Raw genomic sequence first — 20,538 nt, 5'->3', positions numbered from 1 at the left:
GGCTCGCAATGACTATATCAAAGCCTACCTTCTCGACTACCATGATGCAATAATCACGCATGTTCCAGTCAGAAATTTTATCATTTTGGCAAATGCCGATCGGGCTGTCTTTGTTTTGGGTCGCACGTGGTCGCCACTCGACTGTTTTAGGGGGGCTACCTGGCTATATAAGCACCTGTAGATGCACCTTCATCCGAACGTGATATACAATGTCTAGTCATCAACACGGCATTAACGCTTATATGCGGTGTGTCTTCTGCGCCCAGTACAGTGACCATGGCAGCTTCCAGCTGCTCTTGACCCGGAAGGGGTCGAAGTCGGCGGCTTCTATGCGGGCTAAGAAATCCTGTGCCGGCACGGCCTCGAGAAGGACGCCGAAGCCACGCTTCAGGGCTTGGATCCCTTCCCGACCGCCGTCCTGTCTGTCTTTGCGGGCGTCGTGGTAGGTGTGGCCGGTCTCGCCGGCATGCTCATAATCATGACCCGGGTCCTCGCCGGCGCGGATGTTTTTGACCATCTCGCGGGCCGTGATCAGATGGTCGTTTGCACGGGTGGCCACACGGAAGACGGCTTCCTGGAGGCCCGGCGCACCCGGTCCCTGGCGGTAGACATCTTCCTCGCGCAGATCGACGTCGGCCATGACGTCCAGCGGAAGCAGTAGGACGGGAGTGCGCGCTGCTGCTGCTGCTGCTGTGGACTTCGGTGCAGCCGGGGCTGCCAGGACTGGAATGCTGCGAAGGATGGCGGCGATGCCGTAGGCCTTGCCGACGTGGCTAGCCAGGTGGTCGACGTGCATGGACTGCAGCGGCAGCATGGCCAAGGTGATGTACATTAGGGTGGCGTACGTGCTCTCGGCGTAGTCTTCGAGAGCGGCCATATGGGGAAACGGGCGGTTGTCCATGTGCTCCTGGCGAGAATTGATGTAGCGTTGCAGCCAGAACTTGATGGAGCTCCACGAGGCGCCTTTTTGATCGCGAGCGGCCAAGGCAGCCAGGGCGGCGTATAGCATGAGCGAGACAGGCTCGCGCGGCGGATGGCCGTCAAACGTGTTGTTGACGGCATCGCGCCAGAACTGCAGGCGCATCAGGCGGATCGTCGGATTGGTCACCGTCTCGGGAAGTCGAGCCAGTTCCAGGTTGAGCGTGCGCAGCGCCAGGTAGACATCGCGGGCGGCGCCGGGGAGAAAGTAATGGACGAGGTGGGCGTCGTGATCGCTTGTTCTGAAAGCAAGACAAGCTGTCAGTCGAGGGAGCGAGAAAGGGAAAGAGAAAGCGAGAAAAGGCATACTTCAGCTGGTTCTCGCAGTAGAGGCGGGCCTTGGCCACGTCGGCATCCGAGACAAAGGAGCGACGCAGACCGGCAGAGCAAGACGGCAACCGTCGCAATGCATGGCGGGAGCTGCGGACGCAAAGCATTGATTGTCGAGGGAAGCGGGAGGTCTCCTGGATGCGATGTGAATTTTTCAGCAGCAACGGCCTATTATGACGAAGGAAGGGCTTTTGGCTGGCAAATAGCGTGCGTTGCATTTGCCTAGCCGCTGGCCCCACCACAACAGCAGATGTGGGGCCCCCAAGTCACGCCTAGCGATCCTGCTAAAGAGGAAAACGCGTCTGCGGCTTAGAAAGCTTCGCGTCTTTCTTTTCCTCTTCGTCTCTTCACGGAGAAGCAACTGCAGTGGCCATGGACTGTGCCAGCGTCCCCAAAGGCCAGGAAAAGAAGCGGCGGCGTTTGCCGGATGAACGGGATGATCGATTGAACACGGCCCTGCCAACACAGCCGAAGCGGCGATTCTTCGACAATGACACCACCAAAGAGGACCCCAACCGGGGTTCACTCCCGCTCTCGCTCTCTCCTCAGTCGGCCTCCTCGCCCGCCCCGGTGGAGAGGCAGCCGGCCATTGGCAGTGCTGTAGGCTCTAGTTCTTGTCGCCGTGCACCGCCTCCGTCGCCGTCGGCTGCCTTTGACCAGACCGTCTTCGAGGCCATAGTAGAGCAGAGCATCGAGCCCGAGGTGATGCAGATGATCCGCGACAAGTGTGGCAACAACATTGAGCGTGCCGTCAACATCTTTTATGACGGCACGTGGAAGTCTGCGCTGCAAAGAGTGCACAAGACGGCTGCCGTTCCGAAGGCTGTTCTGGCTGCACCGACCACATTGTCTGCATTGTCGACATCGTCTCTCCGGTCATCGATCCCGGAGCAGCGGTACGTCGGCGCGTTTGGCGTCGAGGGCTGGACCACGCGCAGCGGTGTCAACCTGCTGAAACACGGCGACACGGTGCGGATTGAGCGGCAGAGGGCCGAGCGGCCTCGCATCGGGGGTTCCATGCAGAAGACGACAAAGCTCGGGGCGGCTGCTGCAGCGCACAGCAACGCGGCCACGTCCAAGCGCATGGACGTGATCGTGCGGTTTACGACGACGGGCGGCATCGAACTCGGCCGGCTCTCCAAGCAGGCGGCCAGCTGGGTGTCGGCCCTGATGGACCAGAAGGTGTGCAAGTTCGAAGGCGTGTGTGTGTATGCGCCGGAGCGGCTGCGGACAAACGACACCGTCTTTCTGCAGCTGCGCTGCTGGCTGCTGCGGTCGGCTTTTGACGCGAAGCCAGCCCGGCCAGACGACAACCGGACCACCGGGCTGTTCGAGGAGAAGGAGACGGCCGAGGAGCGCGGTTTGCGGCTGCGGCAGGTCGCCCTCGTGCGGCTCTTTGAGGAAATCAACTTGCTGCCGACACGTGTCAACGAGGCGGCGACCAAACGCGGCCGCCAAGGCCTTCTCGAGGCAGCCGAAATGGCAGAACAGAGGGACAGCAGCAAGGATGTGCCAAAGGAGGTGTCATCGACGGCGACGACGTCCGATGAGCCGGAAGACGGCCAGGAGCTGGAGCAAGACCAGCTCGACGCCCTGTACCGAAAGGCACAGTCGTTTGACTTTAGCACCCCCGAGGCCGAGCCGCCAGACACGTTTGCCCTGTCGCTCCGTCCGTACCAGAAGCAGGCCCTGCACTGGATGATTTCCAAAGAGAGGGACGGTGAGACGGGTGAGACGGGTGAGACGGGCGAGACGGGCGAAAACGCACAGAAAAAGGAAAAGAAGGTGTCCATGCATCCGCTGTGGGAGGAGTACCTGTGGCCTTTGCAGGACGTCGACGGCAACGACCTGCCGCCGGTGCAGGGACAGCCGAGCTTCTACGTCAATCCGTACTCGGGCGACCTGTCGCTGGACTTCCCGGCCCAGGAACAGAACTGTCGGGGTGGCATTTTGGCCGACGAGATGGGGCTGGGCAAGACGATCCAGATGCTCAGCCTGATCCACGCCCACAAGTCGCCCGTGGCCATGCAGCTACAAGGTGGCAAGACGGCGGAAAAGCACAGCCTCCGACGGATGCTGACCCGGCTGCCCGATGTGGCCGACGCGCCCTGCACGACGCTCGTGGTGGCCCCCATGTCGCTGCTGGCACAGTGGCAGAGCGAGGCCGAGAGAGCGTCGACGGACGGGTCGCTGCGGTCCATGGTCTACTACGGCTACGACAAGGCGGCCAACCTCAAGGCGCTATGCTCGACAGACGCGGCCGCCACGGCGCCCGACGTCGTCATCACGAGCTACGGCACCGTGCTGTCTGAGTTCACGCAGATGTGGTCACGTGACTCCAATCCAGGCCAGGGCCTCTTCGCGCTCAACTTCTTCCGCATCATCCTGGACGAGGGCCATACGATCAAGAACCGGCAGTCTAAGACGGCCAAGGCCTGCTACGCCCTGACGGCCGAGCACCGCTGGGTGCTGACGGGCACGCCCGTGGTCAACCGGCTGGAGGATCTCTTCAGCCTGATCCGCTTTCTCCGGGTCGAGCCGTGGGACAACTTCTCGTTCTGGCGCACCTTTATCACGGTGCCGTTTGAGTCCAAGGACTTTATGCGCGCCCTGGACGTGGTGCAGACCGTGCTGGAGCCGCTGGTGATGCGCCGGACCAAGGACATGAAGACGCCCGACGGACGGCCCCTGGTGGCCCTGCCGTCGAAGCAGCTCGAGATCGTCAACGTCGAGCTGTCGGCCACCGAACGTGACATCTATGAGCACATCTTCCTGCGGGTCAAGCGCTCCTTCACCGCCACCGTCGAGGCCGGCACCGTCATGAAGTCGTACACGAGCATCTTTGCCCAAGTCCTGCGCCTGCGCCAGTGCTGCTGCCATCCGGTGCTGGTGCGCAACATGGACATTGTGGCCGACGAGATCGAGGCGGGCGCTGCTGCCGATGCTGCTGCCGGCCTGGCCGACGACATGGACCTGCAGGCGCTCATCGAGCGCTTTACCGCCACCACGACCGACGAGATCGACGATCCAGCCAGCAGCAACGCCTTTGGGGCCCATGTGCTCGGCCAGATCCGCGACGAGGCCGTCAATGAGTGTCCCATCTGTGCCGAGGAGCCCATGATCGATCAGACCGTCACCGGCTGCTGGCACTCGGCCTGCAAGGACTGCCTGCTCCGCTTCATCCGCCACGAGACCGACCAGCACCGCCTGCCGCGCTGCTTCCACTGCCGCGAGGTCATCAGCCGCCGCGACCTCTTTGGCGTTGTGCGTCACGACGACGATCCCGCCACCACCGGCCAGCCGCCGCGCATCAGCCTGCAGCGCGTCGACGTCGGCGAGTCGTCCGCCAAGATCGTCTCGCTACTTCGCCATCTGCGCGACCTCCGTCGCGAGCGCCCGACCATTAAGTCCGTCGTCTTCAGCCAATTCACCTCCTTCCTCTCACTGATCGAGCCGGCCCTCCGCCGCGACAACATGGCATTTCTGCGCCTCGACGGCACCATGGCCCAGAAGGCCCGCGCTGCCGTGCTCGAGGACTTCCGCCGGTCCGACCGCTTCACCGTCCTCCTCATCAGCCTGCGGGCTGGCGGCGTTGGCCTCAACCTGACCATGGCCAAGCGCGTCTTCGTCATGGACCCCTGGTGGAGCTTTTCCGTCGAGGCGCAGGCCATTGACCGCGTTCACCGCATGGGCCAGGACGAGGAGGTCAAGGTGTACCGCTTCATCGCCAAGGGCAGCGTCGAGGAGAAGATGCTCAAGATCCAGGACCGGAAAAAGTTTATGTATGTGTGGCTATGGTTGTGGCTGTGCACCGTTTGTTGTTCCCTGCTGACCAAAAGTGCTACTTCGCTCGGCATGATGTCGGACGAGGAGAAGAAGCTCCAGCGGATTGAAGATATCAAAGAACTACTCAGCTAGTAAGGCTGGGCGGACTGCACAATCTGGCTTTTTTTTGGATACACAAGGCCAGGAGGAAGACCTGGATAGCAAGACAGCACAGGATCAATTGCACTTTCTTTATGACCAACCAAAAAATTACGATTAAATAGTTTTCTTTTATTGGTCACACTATGACGAAGGCCCGTCTACCCACGTGACACCGTCTTGACAAGTCTAAACGCATATCTGTATTATGTGAGTTGGCTTTGCCAACGACACTTGCGCATGCCCTCTCCCAACACTAACAAATATACCTACAGGTACACGTCTATCCCAACCATATCACGTCCGGTGCTTGTGCTTCCGATGATGCTTTCGTAGGTTGCCGATGTGGTGCCTCTGCACCAGGGTTGCCAACGACTCCATAATCATCTGACGCATCATGATGATTATGGTGAAGAATATGACAGGACCCGCAATTTCCCAGCTACGGAGAGAGGCTGATCAGTATGGAGTCAGTGCTGGGAACAGGCCGAGACGACACGTACAAAAATGGGATGCCACGTTTCAGATCAGAGAATCCGTCGAAGTTTTGGCCGAAATATCCTGTCAAAAACGTCAAGGGCAAGAAGATGATTGTCACAATGGTCAGCTGCTTCATCGACTCGTTCTGATAGGCCGAGATGGTGTTGAAGATCAGCGAGATCATGTTTTCCGCTTGGCCTTTGACCTGTTCCAGGGCCTCGGTGATCAGGACGCAGTGATCAAGAACATCGGCAAGGTAGACGTACGTTGTCCTGCAGCGAAAGGAGAACTGTCAGCATCACGGCAACAGCACAAACACAAATGGGCCAGGCCTACGGGGATATAATAACTCCCTTCCTGGGGTCCTGCATATCGTCGGGGCCGACTCCCTCTGTCTTGTGGTCCCGTAGAGTGTTTATCAGATTCATAATCGGATTGATAAAGCTCAGCACCTTGTTGACCTCGGTAATGGTGATGTAGAGACTCTTGGTATGGCTTACGCTAGGCCGTGTCAACACGTCCAGCTCAAGATCGGCAATGACATCCCCGTAGCACACAGTCAGGGGGATGGCCAGATCAATGATGGCGTCCAGGATGGCCTGGGCAAGCATTGATGCATCGCAGGACCGTCGCAGCGTGGTATCGGGAACAACGAGACGATTAAGTATCGGCTCCTCCACGTCCTCTGCCGAAAGCTCAAAGAAGGAGATGACGGTGTTGTCGTCCGTGATAAAGACTGAGACCTGCTCGGCAGCCACGGCAAGTTTCTGCGAGCTCAGAACGGAGTGGCTTTCCATAAACTCCGTTCTCGCGTCGTTTGGAGAAGCACGATACCGTTGCAGGGTGCGAAACTCGTTGATGTGCAGCAGCTTTGTGGCTGTGCTCGTCGACCGCTGTAGCCGCAGTTGCTGGCCGTTTTCCAGGACCTTGGCCGGAACAGCGACGGGTGAGTCCGCAACGTCGTAGCCTTCACCCGGCTCTCCAAACAGGGTCTTCAATGTCTCGGAAACTTTCCTTCGCCAGCGAGAGCTACCCTTACTGATCCAGCTCTTACCGTCGTCCTCGCCGTCATTGCCGTCATTGTCACCTTCCTCCTGCTTCTGGGCACCGTCAGTGTGGACAAGTTTCAGCAGCACGAGCACCAAGTACGTATGTGTCGGGTACCTGGTGAGTTGAAGCGCGTCACCCAGTCAGCCACAGGCACAAGTCGTACAACGTGGCCACTCAATTCGGAAAGGGAATTCGATACACACCAATCTGCCTTTGTCCGATTTCGAGTGTTCATCAAGTCTTCAATGGCAAGGCGATGGAGCTTCTTGTGATTGCCCAAGATCTGGATGACGTCCCAGCTGAGGCCATTGACATTGATCCACCTGCATTTCATATTGGCCGCCTGCGGTATGGCAAGAAATCCGGCCAATGAGCTGTTGTCGAGGCGCGTTGTCGACATATCTGACTGGCTAAAATCCACGACTGTGATATCGCTAGGAGCCTTCATGTGCGCCAGCGTTTCCCGCCCTCCGTCCGGCTTGGTTGTGTCGATTCCTGGCTCAGATCCCGGCTGCCAGCCAGGCCGTCCTGCATACCCGGCAAAGTCGTCCACATTTCGAAAGGTAACAGTCCGAGTTGCGCGGCGTCGCATCTCAGGTACGCCCGGCGAAGTAGGCGACATGGTGTTCCACCCGCTCTGCCTTGCCGTCTGCGATGCCGACGAGGGTGCTTCTGCCATATCAGATGGTTTGGCACCGCGATCAACAGCGGTAGTGCTGACGGTTATGCTGTGGCGGTTGTAGGCCGGGACAGGAACGGATGTATCAGAGAGATCTGATGCTGGGTTCTGCGAACCTGAGGGCTTCGCGTGAGTGCTATAAGCTGGCATGGTATCAGAGTCAGGACGTTTGTCCACGCAAGAATTGGGCGCTATTCATCGCACGTCGGTATAGCTCAAGAACGAGGGTGGGTGACTTGCTGTCTCTGTTTTGGGCGCTTTTGTGATCTGGCAACGAGGTGGAAACAAGGAGAACGACGAGATCGCGTAAAACGGATGGAAAGGCCAGCCAATCATAGATGCAACTCTTACTAATCGGACTCGCCTTGAAATCACTTTTGTCGCAGCATGGGCCTGTTTTAAAGCAACCGCAGCTTTGGAAACATCAGGGGATGCTGCGGCAATATGTAGCCTGGTGTACGAAGTTTGAATCGTTGAACCATGCCGATTGTAACTGATCGGCAGGCCCACAATTTACCACGTGTAGCTCTGAAGGGATGCAAGCGTGATGTCATAAACAAAAGTCGAATTATAATAATGGCGTTCCGCAAATGATGCATTAGAGAATGCGCAATACGTATTCTTGGCCAAGACGCAGGAGACTCTCAAGGGCGGTGTTTTTTACGCGGGCGGTTGCACTTCGCGCCTCGGGACTGCGTCTCACAATGTCTCAGGGAAAGACGGCAAAAAGCTGGGCTCCGTTCGTGGGACATGTCCCAGAGATCAGCCGGCCGTCACCTGGAAGGATGCAGACGGCACCATTCTCTCCTGTAGGGGAAAAGGCGAAGCTCAAGGCACCAGTAAACGGCATTAGTTGGTCTGCATTTGTCTCGCCGGCTGTGATTAGTCAGCACACGCACAACACACAACTTGGGGGCTACAATTGAGAATCTTACAGCCGTCAGCACGGCCGCCACAGGAGAAAAGGTTCACTGTGTCATTGGCTGACCGGCGGCCATCAAAGCTGATGCAGCCGTTTGTCAGGCTGCTAACTATGAGGGCAGCATTCTCCGCGTCGTTGTGCTGTCCAGCGGTGATGACGTCCCACTTCTCATTAGGCGTGCCTGAACAGTCGACCAATGAGACGGGGATGAGGTTCTCACGGAAATCGCCGGCAGTAGGGTCGACGAAGAGGCACTGTCCGTTGGGGGCGCGGATTTCCACATTAGTAAACGCCTTCGTAGCATTGGCATCTCGGAGATTTGCTTCTAAAGCCGCCGTTAGATCGAAGTTGCCACCACGTCCTACAGAAACTGCAGTTGTTGGTATGGCAATGGCAGCCGCGGTTGAAAGGGAGGCAGATTGTGGGGGGACACTGGCAGATGTTGACGTGCTGGCAGTGGCCGTTATCGTGGCCTCCTCTGAGCCCGCCGTAGATGTAGTTGTGGCAAACATAAATAGGGCGGTGAATGTAGTGGCACTAGATCTCACAGATGGGATGGCTGATAAGACACTAGAAGTCTGGGCAGAGGCGTCGGATGTCGCCGTCGCGGCAGCAGCGCCACCAAAGGCGAATACCTGGTTAGGGTCTGAAAAATCACAGTCGGCAACATCAACGACATCTCCCAGAGAAGTCAGGCAGGAGCCTGCAGCATTTTCGGGTTTGAAAGAAATTGGCCCCGCAGTGCCGTTAAACGAGAAAGCCTGTGACGTGGTTGCAGTACCCCCTATCATAATGCGTTTGAAAATCAGTCCTTGTGTAATACCACGATGCTTGAAGCTGACGACAAGAACAGGGCATAATACCTACCACCATCGGCTCGCCCACCACACGAGAAGAGAATGACCTGATTACCGGCAGCACGACGGGAGTCAAAATTGAGGCAGGCCTGGGTAAGGGTGTTGACAAGCAACATGGAGTTGGCGGTATTGATGTGCTCTCCAGCGGTTATGATATCCCAGCCCTGGCCGTCTGTCGACCCACAGGCAGCAATCTGTACCGGTGTCAAATTCTCACGAAAATCTCCAGATAGCTTGTCGACAAAGAGACAGCGGCCATCCGAGGTGGTGATCTGAATGTTTGAGAAAGCGCGGGTCGCTGTTCCATCACGCTGTTGAGCCTCTTCTGTTGCCGCCTGGTCAAGGTTGGTGACCGTACGAGGAAATACTGGTTTCGCAGCAGACATGGCAGCCCAGGCCAGTATGGATAGAGAACAAAGAGCCAAAATCATGTCCGCAAGAAACGGTGAGAAAGAGAGGAGAAGTGTGTACGTAGAAGTGGTCGGTAGGTTTACGCAACACTCGAGTCAAAAGGAATGAAAACTCGCCCAGCACAGCTGAAGACAGAGTAACGTGATGAGATCACAAGAAACAAGAAGGGAAAGAAGGACGTGAATCGAAGAGAAAGTTGTAGTAATGAAAAACAGATCTAGTCTTGCTGGTCCAGAGGGAAAGCGGATGTGATAACCATATAGTGTAAGAGAGCCGTCCCTTCAGATTTGGCGCCTTGTGTCTTCACAACAAAATAAGCGCTTCAATGTCAGGGGTGGACGCATGTGTTCTTGCATGGAAGCACAAGCCTGGTCACGCCAGTCGTAGCCATCGGGGCATCAGCACGAGCTGGTTTCCATTTGATTTGCCCATATATTGCAGGCTTGGCCAGTTCAGACGGCTCGGGGCTAAAGCATGAATGAGGGTAGGTTCGAGCCTGAAACGCTGCCTGTCGGAGAGAGAGGCTGCTTCAGGTACGATTGTGGTGGTTGCAGGCAGGTTGGAGCAGCGCTAATGTACGACGTACGGTAAGCTTACAAGCGCATAATCCTCCGATTGGGTTGCGCCGTGGGAGCTGCTCCACAGAGACGCTGTTGGTTGCTGATCATTGGGGGATTAGCCAATCCTGCTGATGCACGAATACTTTGCAAGGCGCATCACATCAGTATCAAGTATCTTACAATGGCACAGAAAAGCAATAGAGTAAACTCTTGTTGTTGATCGAAACTATGCTAATGCAGAAGTGGTCAAGGGACAGGGACAAAGACGTCCAGTCTTTTCTGGACGACAATAAAGGTAGCCTGTGCAGTCAGCTCCCGGTCAGGATGCACCAGAGCGGAGCAGAACTCGCGCAAAAGTCTCGGCAACACTTGTTGATCTCCAGCAGTGCCAGGCTCCGTCCGATGCACAGGTGGGAGCCGCCGCCAAAATGTCCTGTTCATCAGCAGAGCCGTTCTCGTTCTCAGTCGAGAGCCAGCCAGCCAACAACGGCCATGCAAGCTTACCTGGAACATGCACCGCTCCATCCGTCGGCTTGCTCCTCGTTATCGGTCCAGCGCTCCGGCAGGCAGTCGTCAGCATCGGGAACGAAAACAGTACGGTCACGGTACAGTACCCATCCGTTCACAGCTACACGGGTGCCCCTGGGCAGAAGTGACCGTTCAGATCGTCTCCCTCTAACGGCACTAGTCGCGTGATGCTGAGGTCCACAGCCGGACGCATGCGCATGCTCGCTTTCAGACATTCCTGGATATACGGCAAGCTCTAGCTCTGGGCCCTGGCGATGTTTTTCGGTGGCGGCATCCTGACGTCGTCGACAGTCGCTGTGATCTCGCATTCGAGCTTCTCATGGACGCACCTGTCACACAGAACCTGTCAGAAGATTAACCGCACTCTCGAAACCGTCGAGTCAGGCCTGGCGAAACTACAGAGCGCCGCCAGGTTGGCCGTCCGCCTCAGCAATACGGACTTCAAGCATCACATGTTCGACTTTGCCAGCCATTGGGATATGGAGAGGGTATGTATAGAGGTTTGGCTGAGAGACTGCAGGTGTTCTTACAGGCTTGGCTAGCCATCCTCCCTTTTAGCAAACGGTAATTCCCTTTCTTCTCAATCATCTTCACGGCTTCATGGCGCCCACGCGCGTCCCGTCTCCATGCGGCATGCAGGGTCAGGCTGATCAACCAGAGAACTGCCGAGGTGCAATCATTTCATGGCTATGAGCGGTTGTAGTGGCATACCAATCGCCAGACATATAAGATAAGGGATACGCCAACCGAGTGCTTCGCAGTAACTGTCACAAACGAACAGCTGGCAGAGTCTGGCGAGCCGGCCATCTTGGGAAGATACTTACAAGAACTGTACACATAACGATCCCGTATGTAAGCTCAACTCCCCACACCCCCACACTTAATAGTCGCCGTCTTCAGAAAAGACAGCCTTGATTGTCCGTTGCCAAGACTCCGTTTGAATATGCTATACCTCCCTCCCGACCTGTTGGTGGAAAGGCTTTTGTCGTCTTACGGATGTGCAATACAAGGAGCAATGTTGATTTAGGGGACGCAATTTACTTGAAATCTCAGAAAAAGCCACGATTCCCAGGCCCTCTGAGCCCTCGACGGCTGTGACTGTCGAATGCATCTTCCCGAGACACTGGCATTTTACGTCATCGCAATGTCAGCCAATTGAAAAGTAGGAAAACTCACTTACACAATATGTGTCACGTGTATGTATTCATCTCAACATATGATGACATAATGATATGCGGGGCTAGATCCAAAAGTTTTGCACATCCTACTGTACTGCGTACACAACGGTAATACTGGTTGTTGCTTATGAATCGAGCATCCGAAATCAAGCTTGCACATCCATTGAAGAGTCGATTCTATCAGCGGTGCGACCCGGAAAGGACCTCTTGGCTCGTGCCATAGCCACTACAAATATACACTTCAAAATCCCCTCGAACTCTGAGCAAATATGGCCGCCATAGCACGTCGTGTCCACTCGGCAGCATGGGCATCACCCTTTGCTGAAAGTGCGGCAACGAGCTCTGCCGCTTGGCCAATTGCCCGGCAAGCCAAGGCACCAGTGGTCATACCGAACCCGGTACCGGCTCACGCCGTATTCGACTTCCTGCTTCCGTCATACTTCCTGCGAACGCCTACATCGCCCTCGACAACGACTCCTGTCGCTGCTGTGGCTGCTCATCAGCGACAACGGATATCCTCTGTACTGCTTCGCCATGTTGGCAGGGCACTGTCGATACACGCGCGCCCGCATGTCGGGCTTCAGCCGTCTCAATGGCGATGCCTCAAACCTCATCAGGGCGGACGTTTCCCCCCCATATGCACCGCCCTGACTACTGCTCCTGCCAAATCATCGTTTCGCCAAAGAAGAAGCTTTTCTTCGACGCAGACCAGTCACAGCACCCAAACTATCCTAAACCCTCAATTGGACGAGTCAGATAACGAAATGAGGCTAGAAATCACGCCGCGGGCGGCAAAGGTAGGCTTCTATCTACTGTCTCCCGCTGATGCATGCAGTTCAGCTAACCAAGCTTCACCCAGCGCTTGTTTCAAGTCATGACGAAGGATGGTAACCCACGGCTGGCGCTTCGAATTCAAGTTGAAAGCGGCGGCTGTCACGGGTTTCAGTACCTCATGAGCCTCATTACGCTGCCAGATACTTTACCTGCATCCCCGCCAACATCATCTGCCGAGTCGGAATCGCCAGCAATACGGGAGGACGACACCATATTCGCGTACATTGCGGATGACATGGAGATGGCGCCTAAATCTACAGATCCGATGTCTGCGCCCAAAATCGTTCTCGACACTCCCTCCCTCGAGTTGCTTAACGGAAGCAAAGTTGATTTCACCACGGAGCTGATCGGGTCACAGTTCAAAATAGTCGACAATCCTCTTGCTACAAGCAGCTGTGGCTGTGGCACTAGTTTCGACATCAAAATATAAGGAGCCGGAAGAATGGGGGTTGTCACAATTTCCCCTCACCTGTACGAGTTATGCCGCGCTAGACAGGAATCATCTGTGTTAGAACCTGTTATAGGAACGGCTTAGACCTCTCCGATACTTGCGGTGCTTGTTGTGCGGTAATTACGTTTTGGTCACGTAGCGGACAAAGAGCGGTTGTATAGGGAGGCGGACGGGCTCCTTTTCTCATTTTCATGATAGATATTGATTGTTTATCTTTCAACATACCCCTAAGAAACAAGTGGTTTTGACCCCGAAAACGCCATACATACTGCATACTGTCTGAAGGGGGTTCTCCGCCGACAGAACAGCGCCCTACATCTCCCTTTTACTTGGATAGCATCTAGTTCATCTGCCGAACGAGAGCGTTGATGTGCTCCTCCCGGTTGCCCAGGTCACCGCCCTCAATGAAGTGCTTGAACTTGCGAGCGTGGAAGCCACCAGTGGGGTTGCTCAGCTTGAATGGCCACAGGAAGTTCGAGGCCTGCTTGAAGTTGGGGCCGACGGTGTAGATCTCGTGGACGAGGTCCTCGATACAGACAATGCCGTACTTGCCGAGCGATGCCTCGATGATGGAGTTGTCCGTAAGAGCAATGCGCTGCTTGTCGACCTTGCCGTAGCCGCGCTTGTAGATGAGCTCCTTGACGCTCTTCAGGTTGGGGTAGCCGTAGGCAACCCACGGCTCGACAATCTTTATCATCTCCTGAGTGGCCTTAGTGACACGGATGAAGACACCGTTGTTGATCTGCAGCAGACGCAGCAGCTGGAGGATCTTCCGCGGCTTAGGGGCGATCTTGTTGATACCCTTGATCCGGATGAGGAAAATCAGGTTGTTCTCGGCAGGAACGTGGAACGAGTTGCTCTGCTTGGCGACACGAGCAAGACGGATCTTCTCGCGCTCTGCCTCACGGTACTCCTGGACATACTTCTCGGCGCGCTTGAAGATGACGGTGCGCTTCTCCTTGTTTGCCTGAGTGATGGGCCAGTTAGCAGTGCATCACCAAGCTAATAGGACGACAACAACAATTATTTCTTATATCGACATCAGACCCGAAAGATGGTTAAGTTGCAACAGCATGGACATAGTCTAGTTGGCAAAAAAATGACTTGCATCATTGTCTTCTACATCTCCATCTTCCCTGCCGACTACCGCTTCTGCGGAAGCAAAAGGCGGGCCAGAAGGCAAGACGGGACGCACAAAGATTGTGGCAGCGCATGCGACAGAACTAACCTTCTTCTTCTTCTCAATCTCGGCGCTCTTCTCGGCGCGGGCCTTTTCCTGGCTCTTGCGCTTCTTCAGAAGCGTCTCCGGCACCAGGATTTGCTCGTTGGTCGGCACGGTACTGTCAAACCAGATTAGTACGTAGTCCAGCATACCTGACGAGGTATGGAAATAGAGCGCTGGTGGAGAACTGTTGCTCAAGCGCGACATTCTCGCGGTAGCTGACTCAATCCTGATTTTAATCGGTGAGATTGCACACAACATATGCGGAGGAACAACCAAGCAATCAATCCATTTTCAGAATTGACCCGTCTTGACTTTGGATCCTCTGCGATGAGTGCCGCAAGCTCAACCCGACAACACCTCGAGAAGTATCGAGAGTAGATGCTCATAATATCAGTGTGAGATGTGCCCTAAAGCCCTATCTCTAACCGAGTGCAATGGCACTAAAATTAAAAGAGAAGATACACCAGTTAAGGTCGTCTTCGTCTTCAACACCCGACATAACATCTCTCTGTTTGGGAATTCTCAGACAGAGGGAGAGGTGTCGGACAGATGGCGCTGGATCACACATTTTTCATATATCCACTGCTGGCGGTGCAATGCCAGCAGGTTAAGGGGAAGTGAAAGGCGGCAATCCAGCCAGAGGACCACGACTATCTGCGAGAGGCGGTTTTCCAACTCCATCGACGTGCCAAAGCACACCAAGACAGCATATCAAGAAAACGAAATCAACTGGAAAGGAAAGCCATACGTGGATGTGGACGCCATTGTGAAGGATTTCTCGTCGTCGTTCGTCTGTCGAAGAGGTTGCAGATAGAGATGTTAGATTGTTAAAAAAAAAAAAAAACTTTTCCTTTTCTTATCCTCTCCGAGACAGGAAATTGGCTTTGCCCTAGAGGCTTGACAGACCCACCCCACAAGCAGTAGTCACACTAGGGCACTGTAGCCCTGCCAAATTCTCAGTGTCTTTCGTTCCTGCCAGTGTACACCGCCTCGTTTCTGCGGCTGCACCCCTCCACCAATACAGCAATTTTTTTCCGCACCTCAACTGCATCTTTTTTTTCATACGCCAACAGACACGACAATCGATTTGACTCGCCCAACCCGACAAAAATCGCCATCATGCCGCCGAAGAAGACTCAGAAGCCCGCCCAGGAGAACATCTCCCTGGGCCCCCAGATTCGTGAAGGTAGGCCTTCGAAACGAGGCCGTCAAAGAGACGACCGGTCGAGAGATGCTAATCAGTGATCGTTTAGGCGAGCTTGTTTTCGGCGTCGCCCGTATCTTCGCCTCGTTCAACGATACCTTCGTGCACGTCACCGATCTGAGGTAAATACTGGACGATCTCAACCGGAGGCGCCAACGGGAGATGGGTGCATTGAGAGGCCAGCCAAGAACAATTGCTGACTTATGGATGGTTGTAGCGGCCGCGAAACCATCTGCCGTGTCACTGGCGGTATGAAGGTCAAGGCTGATCGCGACGAGTCCTCCCCGTACGCCGCTATGCTGGCTGCTCAGGATGTTGCGGCTCGGTGCAAGGAGCTGGGCATCACTGCCCTCCACATCAAGATCCGTGCCACTGGAGGTAAGCTTCTTCTCGCCAATTTACTCAGCTTGCCGAATTAACATTTTCCAGGCAACGGCACCAAGACTCCTGGCCCCGGTGCCCAGTCGGCACTCCGCGCCTTGGCTCGGTCTGGCATGAAGATTGGCCGTATCGAGGATGTGACGCCGACGCCGTCTGACTCCACTCGTCGCAAGGGTGGTCGCCGTGGTCGTCGTCTGTGATTCACAAAGGCTTGTCACGGGCTTGCTTCTTTCTATCTGGTCCATTGGTCGGCGAATGCGGTCCTCTGGCTCGGCTTTGGGCTGCGGCTAGTATGTTATTAAGACATGCAATCTTCGGGTTATAGTGTTTTGTGGTGTTGACATCTCCGAGGGGAACGGCCATTGTCGCCTGGTCTCCATTGAATGTTTAATGTCACATGTTGCTTCTGGCACAACCACAGTAAATTAGCAGGAGGAAGGGGGAAGTTGGACAGATTTGTCTAAAACTCATACAACCGATAGCTAGTAAGAAGCCCGCAAAATAGAACGACAAATCAAGTACCGCGGTACCTCGATAACTGCCTGCTCTGTCCCAGGTCTGATGTATCTCAAAGCAAGCTCACGCTCAGCGATACCGAGGTTGCAATGACCAAATGGCTCTCATGCTCGAGCCAGCCTTCTCCATCTTTGCTACCTTGTCCAAAGCGATTTTGAACTCGCTGGCCTGTTCCTTTCCGATACAATACTGGTTGAAGTGATCCACTAAGAGTTTTGATGGAACTTTACCGCCATGTCGCCGGATGAAGTTCGGTATCATCTTTTCAAAATCGCTTGCCAGCTTGTTGCTCCTGCGATCCGGCGTAGCTGACCGGGAGCTACCCCGGCTACCTGGGCTCCCTTGGAGGCCTTGCCTGTCGGCGATTCCGGCCAGAATCCCTGTCGAACTTGGTCCCGTACGGCCCCGACGTATGTTTCGCGGACGCCCACCGTCGCCGACCTCTCCCGTCCACGTAACGGTACCGATTGGCACGAGTCGCGCGTCTTCACCAGCTTGTCGCAAGTGGGTAGCTGCAACGGAAGCGACACGATTGGCTTCCTGCTCCAAGATGCGTCTGTCGGCTTGGACTTTTTTGCCGCCTCCACTCATAATTTGGTCGTGCTCCAGAGCACTGTGGATGGCTGCTTGGGAAAATATGCCCTTCATCAGTTGGTCTTCCTCGGAGGTCGGCTCAGCCTCCGCCTTGCCCTCTTGTTTGTATTCCTCAACACCAGCTACGCCAGCGATGCTATGGAGGTTCCCTTCCTCTTCATCTGAGTTTCCAGTTCTGGCGGTCCTTATCGGGTCTAGACTTTGAGGTGTAGATTTCCCAATTGTGACGATGGGTACGGCGCCCGGACCTGGTGTTATCATCCGCCTAGTCCCTGAAGGTGTAATATGCACTTCATTGCCTCGAAAAAGCTCGCTTGTTTCTGTAACTCCATCCTCGTACGAGCCTAGCGAAAATAGGTCGTGTAGGTCGTGAAGACCAAATGAGGCGCGTTGCTTTGGATCTTTGAGCACTTTGTTGGTAAGGAACTGTTTGAAGATCTGCCGGTGGTATATCTTTTCTTCGATGGTTCCGGCGGTCATGAGACGATATATGGTTACTTGCCGTTTCTGACCCAGACGCCAGGCTCTTTCACGTGCCTGGACATCTGTTGATGGATTCCAATCAGGGTCAAAAATGATGACCCGATCAGCACCCGTAAGATTTACACCCAAGCCACCAACCTTGGTTGTCAATAAAAAGACGTTCAGCTGCGGGTCGTTGTTGAACCGGTCCACCAAAGTCTGTCGGTCCTTGATCGGAGTCTTGCCGTCCATACGCAAGTACTGAATATCACCTAGGCTTTGGGTGAAAATTTCCAGAATATCCAGCATCTGTGTGCCTTGGCAGAAGAGTAACGTTTTGTGGCCAAATCTCTTCCACATCTGTAGCAGCGCCTTCACAACCTGCATTTTCCCAGATTTGGACGGGCTTCCCCAGTTGTAACCCTCTTTGTGCTTCAGCTGCGGCTCGGCCAAATCCGGATGGTTGCAAATTTTTCTGAGGATGTCGATGCCATATAGGGACTGCCGTGCCCTATTGAGAATTGCGCTCATTTCATCAGACCTGAGAAATAGCTCGTAAGCTTGTCTCTGAGATTCCGTCAATTTGCAGAACAGAACTTGCTCGCTCTTCTTGGGCAAATCCGTTGCGACATCAGCCTTGGTGCGCTGCAATAGATATGGGCTGATGGCATCCTTCAAGGTCTCGGCGCACTTTTGGGCTGTCATTATCTGAAGATTTGTAGCATTTGCGTAGCCGCCCAACCTGATCGGAATCTCAAACTGGTTTCGAAAGGTGACAAGAGTCCCAAGGCGCATAGGATAGATAAAGTCAAAGAGTGACCAAAGCTCGGTGAGGTTGTTCTGTATGGGCGTTCCTGAGAGGATAATCCGATTGGGGGTGCGCAGCTCTTTGCAATACACGGTTAATGCAGTGTTCGGATTCCGGATTTTATGTCCCTCGTCCAGCACAGCATAACCCCAGTCTACTGGGATCAGAATATCGCCGTAAGTCTGAAGCCCAGCATAGGTTGTGACGAGAACATGACCGTGCTGCACAACACGGTCCACGATTGCCTTGGCCGCCACGTTGGAACCGCGTTTTAGGGGACTTCCGCCCCACGATATTTCATCTTTTTCAATGAGATCTTCACTGTGGACATTCAGCATTCCACTACCAGAGGAGTGCAAGATCGATACCCGCAGAGGCGGCCACCAACGGTGAAATTCGTTCACCCACTGTCTCAGAACAGTGGCGGGTGCGACGACTATCACAGGTTTGTCAAGGCGTTTGCTGTAGTGGAGGGCAGCCACAAACGAGATAAGCTGGACTGAAGCCAGCAAGGTCAGCGCCAATACAACACATGCAGAGAGTAGTACGCGGGAACCGACCTGTCTTTCCTAGTCCCATCTCATCACCAATGATACCGCCGACCTTGATGTCATAAAGCTCAGCTAGCCAGCGAACGGCCGTTTTTTGGTAGCCAAATAAGGATGGGTAGATGTCGCCAGGAAGCTTGAGTCCATTCTCAAAGATGTGATCTGGCCCGTCGGGAGACGGCTTGAACCACTCTTCCTCATCTTCGCTCTCGACAGATAGGTCCTCTGTGTCCTTGCGCCGTTTGCGCGCGGCTTCTCTACGTCCGACCCAGTCCTCTAGACGTCGTTTGTACATGGCTTCATTTCCGTCGTCAACCCCGTTGATATCAGACGTTTCGTCAAAGCCTTCCCCAACCTTTGACGTCCTGGCTTTCTTCTTTCGGGAAATGGGACGCGTCTGGCTCGTCAAATCAGACTCGGTAGCAAAATCGTCATCATCAGATGCAGATGGAGGGCTTGACCCAGTGTTCACTGTCGGCAACCACTCTTCTTCATCTTTCTTTGCGTCATCTATCTCTGCTTCCGGTCGAGTCTTTCGCTTCTTCCGCGGCCTAAGAGAAAACTCGGCCTCAGCTCCTGAGATCTGCGCGTCGGGAGTAGTGCGACCTCCCTCGGAGAATCCAGGCAGGCGAAGGTTCTGATGTGATGTAGGCTCATCAATATAAGCCTGTCCCACCAATCCCTCGGCAGCAGCCTCATCTTCTGCGTCTTGGATGACGTCGGCAAGATCACCTTCAACACCTTCGGAACGCGTGCCACCGATCTTGGAAAATGGCGTAATTTTCCCTGTACGTATCAAGTACTCTCTTTGTGTTTCGTTAGGAAGCCTTTGACTTCCCGCATTTTTACCCTTTCCACAATTGGTAACTTCGGAATGAGAGATATCTTCTTGGTTCAAGTGTCTTTGGCTAATTCGCCTGCGAAAATCGGCGAGATCTTTGTCGGTGGATTCCACCTCTTTAATGATTTGGCTAATTTCCCTCTCGAGGCGTGACTTCAGTGCCACATTTTCCAAAGCTGTGCCGGCAAGCCGTTGCCGGCATATCCCTTTTTGTTCCTCGAGCTTCGTCCTAGTGGCCTCTAGCTTTTCGATACGTTTCTCGTCTCTTCTGTCTTCTGACTCAATTAAAGCCAGTTCTGCCTTCCGGGAAATATCCCGTTCAATATCATCTTGGTCACGGACATTCTCAGTCAAAGCCTTGATAGTGGATTCCTCGTCCAGAGTTGTCGGTTCGCTATTGAAGACATGGCCATCTGCCGGCTCTCTTGTCCCAGACCTTGAGGAGTTGGCATCGCCCCCGTATCGAATGTCCCTGATTGAGTCCATATCTGGCCTGAGTATGCGATTTGCACGACTGGGACGCGGTTAGGACTGTCCCTGCTGATGCGATATGACGAGATGCAGCCAAAAATGACGAGTGGGGTCACAGTGGCGCTCCGTAAGTCGCGGCCCTTTCGCGCTAACACGTGATGCTGATGGGCATTGAGCACTCACCAATGACTGACTCATAGTTGCGGTATATGTTTTCAAAGAGTATGACGATCTTGAATTTGTACTCGCTTCGCTCCTCCTACTGCAAGCGGAAACACTGTTCCTCAGGCCATCTTAGTGTCACTC

The 20,538-nt window shown here is 54.7% G+C and overlaps 7 protein-coding genes across 7 annotated transcripts; 3 read left to right on the top strand and 4 right to left on the bottom strand.

Annotated features, from left to right (window-relative positions):
* Window positions 1-238: 238 nt before the first annotated feature.
* CMQ_312 (uncharacterized protein) lies at window positions 239-1,415 on the bottom strand (the record flags this gene model as incomplete). The annotated part of the gene is made up of 2 exons (XM_014313934.1): window positions 239-1,220; window positions 1,288-1,415. The coding sequence occupies 2 exons, from the start codon at window positions 1,413-1,415 to the stop codon at window positions 239-241; spliced, it is 1,110 nt and encodes a 369-aa protein (XP_014169409.1).
* A 265-nt stretch (window positions 1,416-1,680) lies between these two features.
* On the top strand, window positions 1,681-5,226 carry CMQ_347 (DNA excision repair protein; the record flags this gene model as incomplete). Its single annotated transcript, XM_014313720.1, has 1 exon — window positions 1,681-5,226. The coding sequence occupies one exon, from the start codon at window positions 1,681-1,683 to the stop codon at window positions 5,224-5,226; it is 3,546 nt and encodes a 1,181-aa protein (XP_014169195.1).
* A 303-nt stretch (window positions 5,227-5,529) lies between these two features.
* Window positions 5,530-9,606, bottom strand: CMQ_101 (Mg2+ transporter protein; the record flags this gene model as incomplete). The annotated part of the gene is made up of 7 exons (XM_014313723.1): window positions 5,530-5,674; window positions 5,736-5,984; window positions 6,049-6,876; window positions 6,966-7,584; window positions 8,192-8,299; window positions 8,377-9,147; window positions 9,231-9,606. The coding sequence occupies 7 exons, from the start codon at window positions 9,604-9,606 to the stop codon at window positions 5,530-5,532; spliced, it is 3,096 nt and encodes a 1,031-aa protein (XP_014169198.1).
* Window positions 9,607-12,166: 2,560 nt separating this feature from the next.
* Window positions 12,167-13,161, top strand: CMQ_46 (iron-sulfur cluster assembly accessory protein; the record flags this gene model as incomplete). The annotated part of the gene is made up of 2 exons (XM_014313985.1): window positions 12,167-12,694; window positions 12,757-13,161. 2 exons carry the CDS (start codon window positions 12,167-12,169, stop codon window positions 13,159-13,161), a joined length of 933 nt encoding a protein of 310 aa, XP_014169460.1.
* A 361-nt stretch (window positions 13,162-13,522) lies between these two features.
* On the bottom strand, window positions 13,523-14,611 carry CMQ_8 (60S ribosomal protein l7; the record flags this gene model as incomplete). Its single annotated transcript, XM_014313947.1, has 2 exons — window positions 13,523-14,149; window positions 14,411-14,611. 2 exons carry the CDS (start codon window positions 14,609-14,611, stop codon window positions 13,523-13,525), a joined length of 828 nt encoding a protein of 275 aa, XP_014169422.1.
* Window positions 14,612-15,526: 915 nt separating this feature from the next.
* On the top strand, window positions 15,527-16,192 carry CMQ_177 (40S ribosomal protein s14; the record flags this gene model as incomplete). The annotated part of the gene is made up of 4 exons (XM_014313799.1): window positions 15,527-15,593; window positions 15,661-15,733; window positions 15,829-15,989; window positions 16,041-16,192. 4 exons carry the CDS (start codon window positions 15,527-15,529, stop codon window positions 16,190-16,192), a joined length of 453 nt encoding a protein of 150 aa, XP_014169274.1.
* A 385-nt stretch (window positions 16,193-16,577) lies between these two features.
* CMQ_264 (DNA repair protein rhp26) lies at window positions 16,578-20,247 on the bottom strand (the record flags this gene model as incomplete). Its single annotated transcript, XM_014313886.1, has 2 exons — window positions 16,578-18,871; window positions 18,933-20,247. The coding sequence occupies 2 exons, from the start codon at window positions 20,245-20,247 to the stop codon at window positions 16,578-16,580; spliced, it is 3,609 nt and encodes a 1,202-aa protein (XP_014169361.1).
* Between the last annotated feature and the right edge of the window lie 291 nt (window positions 20,248-20,538).

The sequence above is a fragment of the Grosmannia clavigera genome (genome assembly GCF_000143105.1).
Source record: "Grosmannia clavigera kw1407 unplaced genomic scaffold GCSC_179, whole genome shotgun sequence".
NCBI lineage: Eukaryota > Fungi > Ascomycota > Sordariomycetes > Ophiostomatales > Ophiostomataceae > Leptographium > Leptographium clavigerum.
The sequence above is the reverse complement of the archived record's forward strand: the minus strand, read 5'-3'. Positions and strand labels throughout refer to the sequence as shown.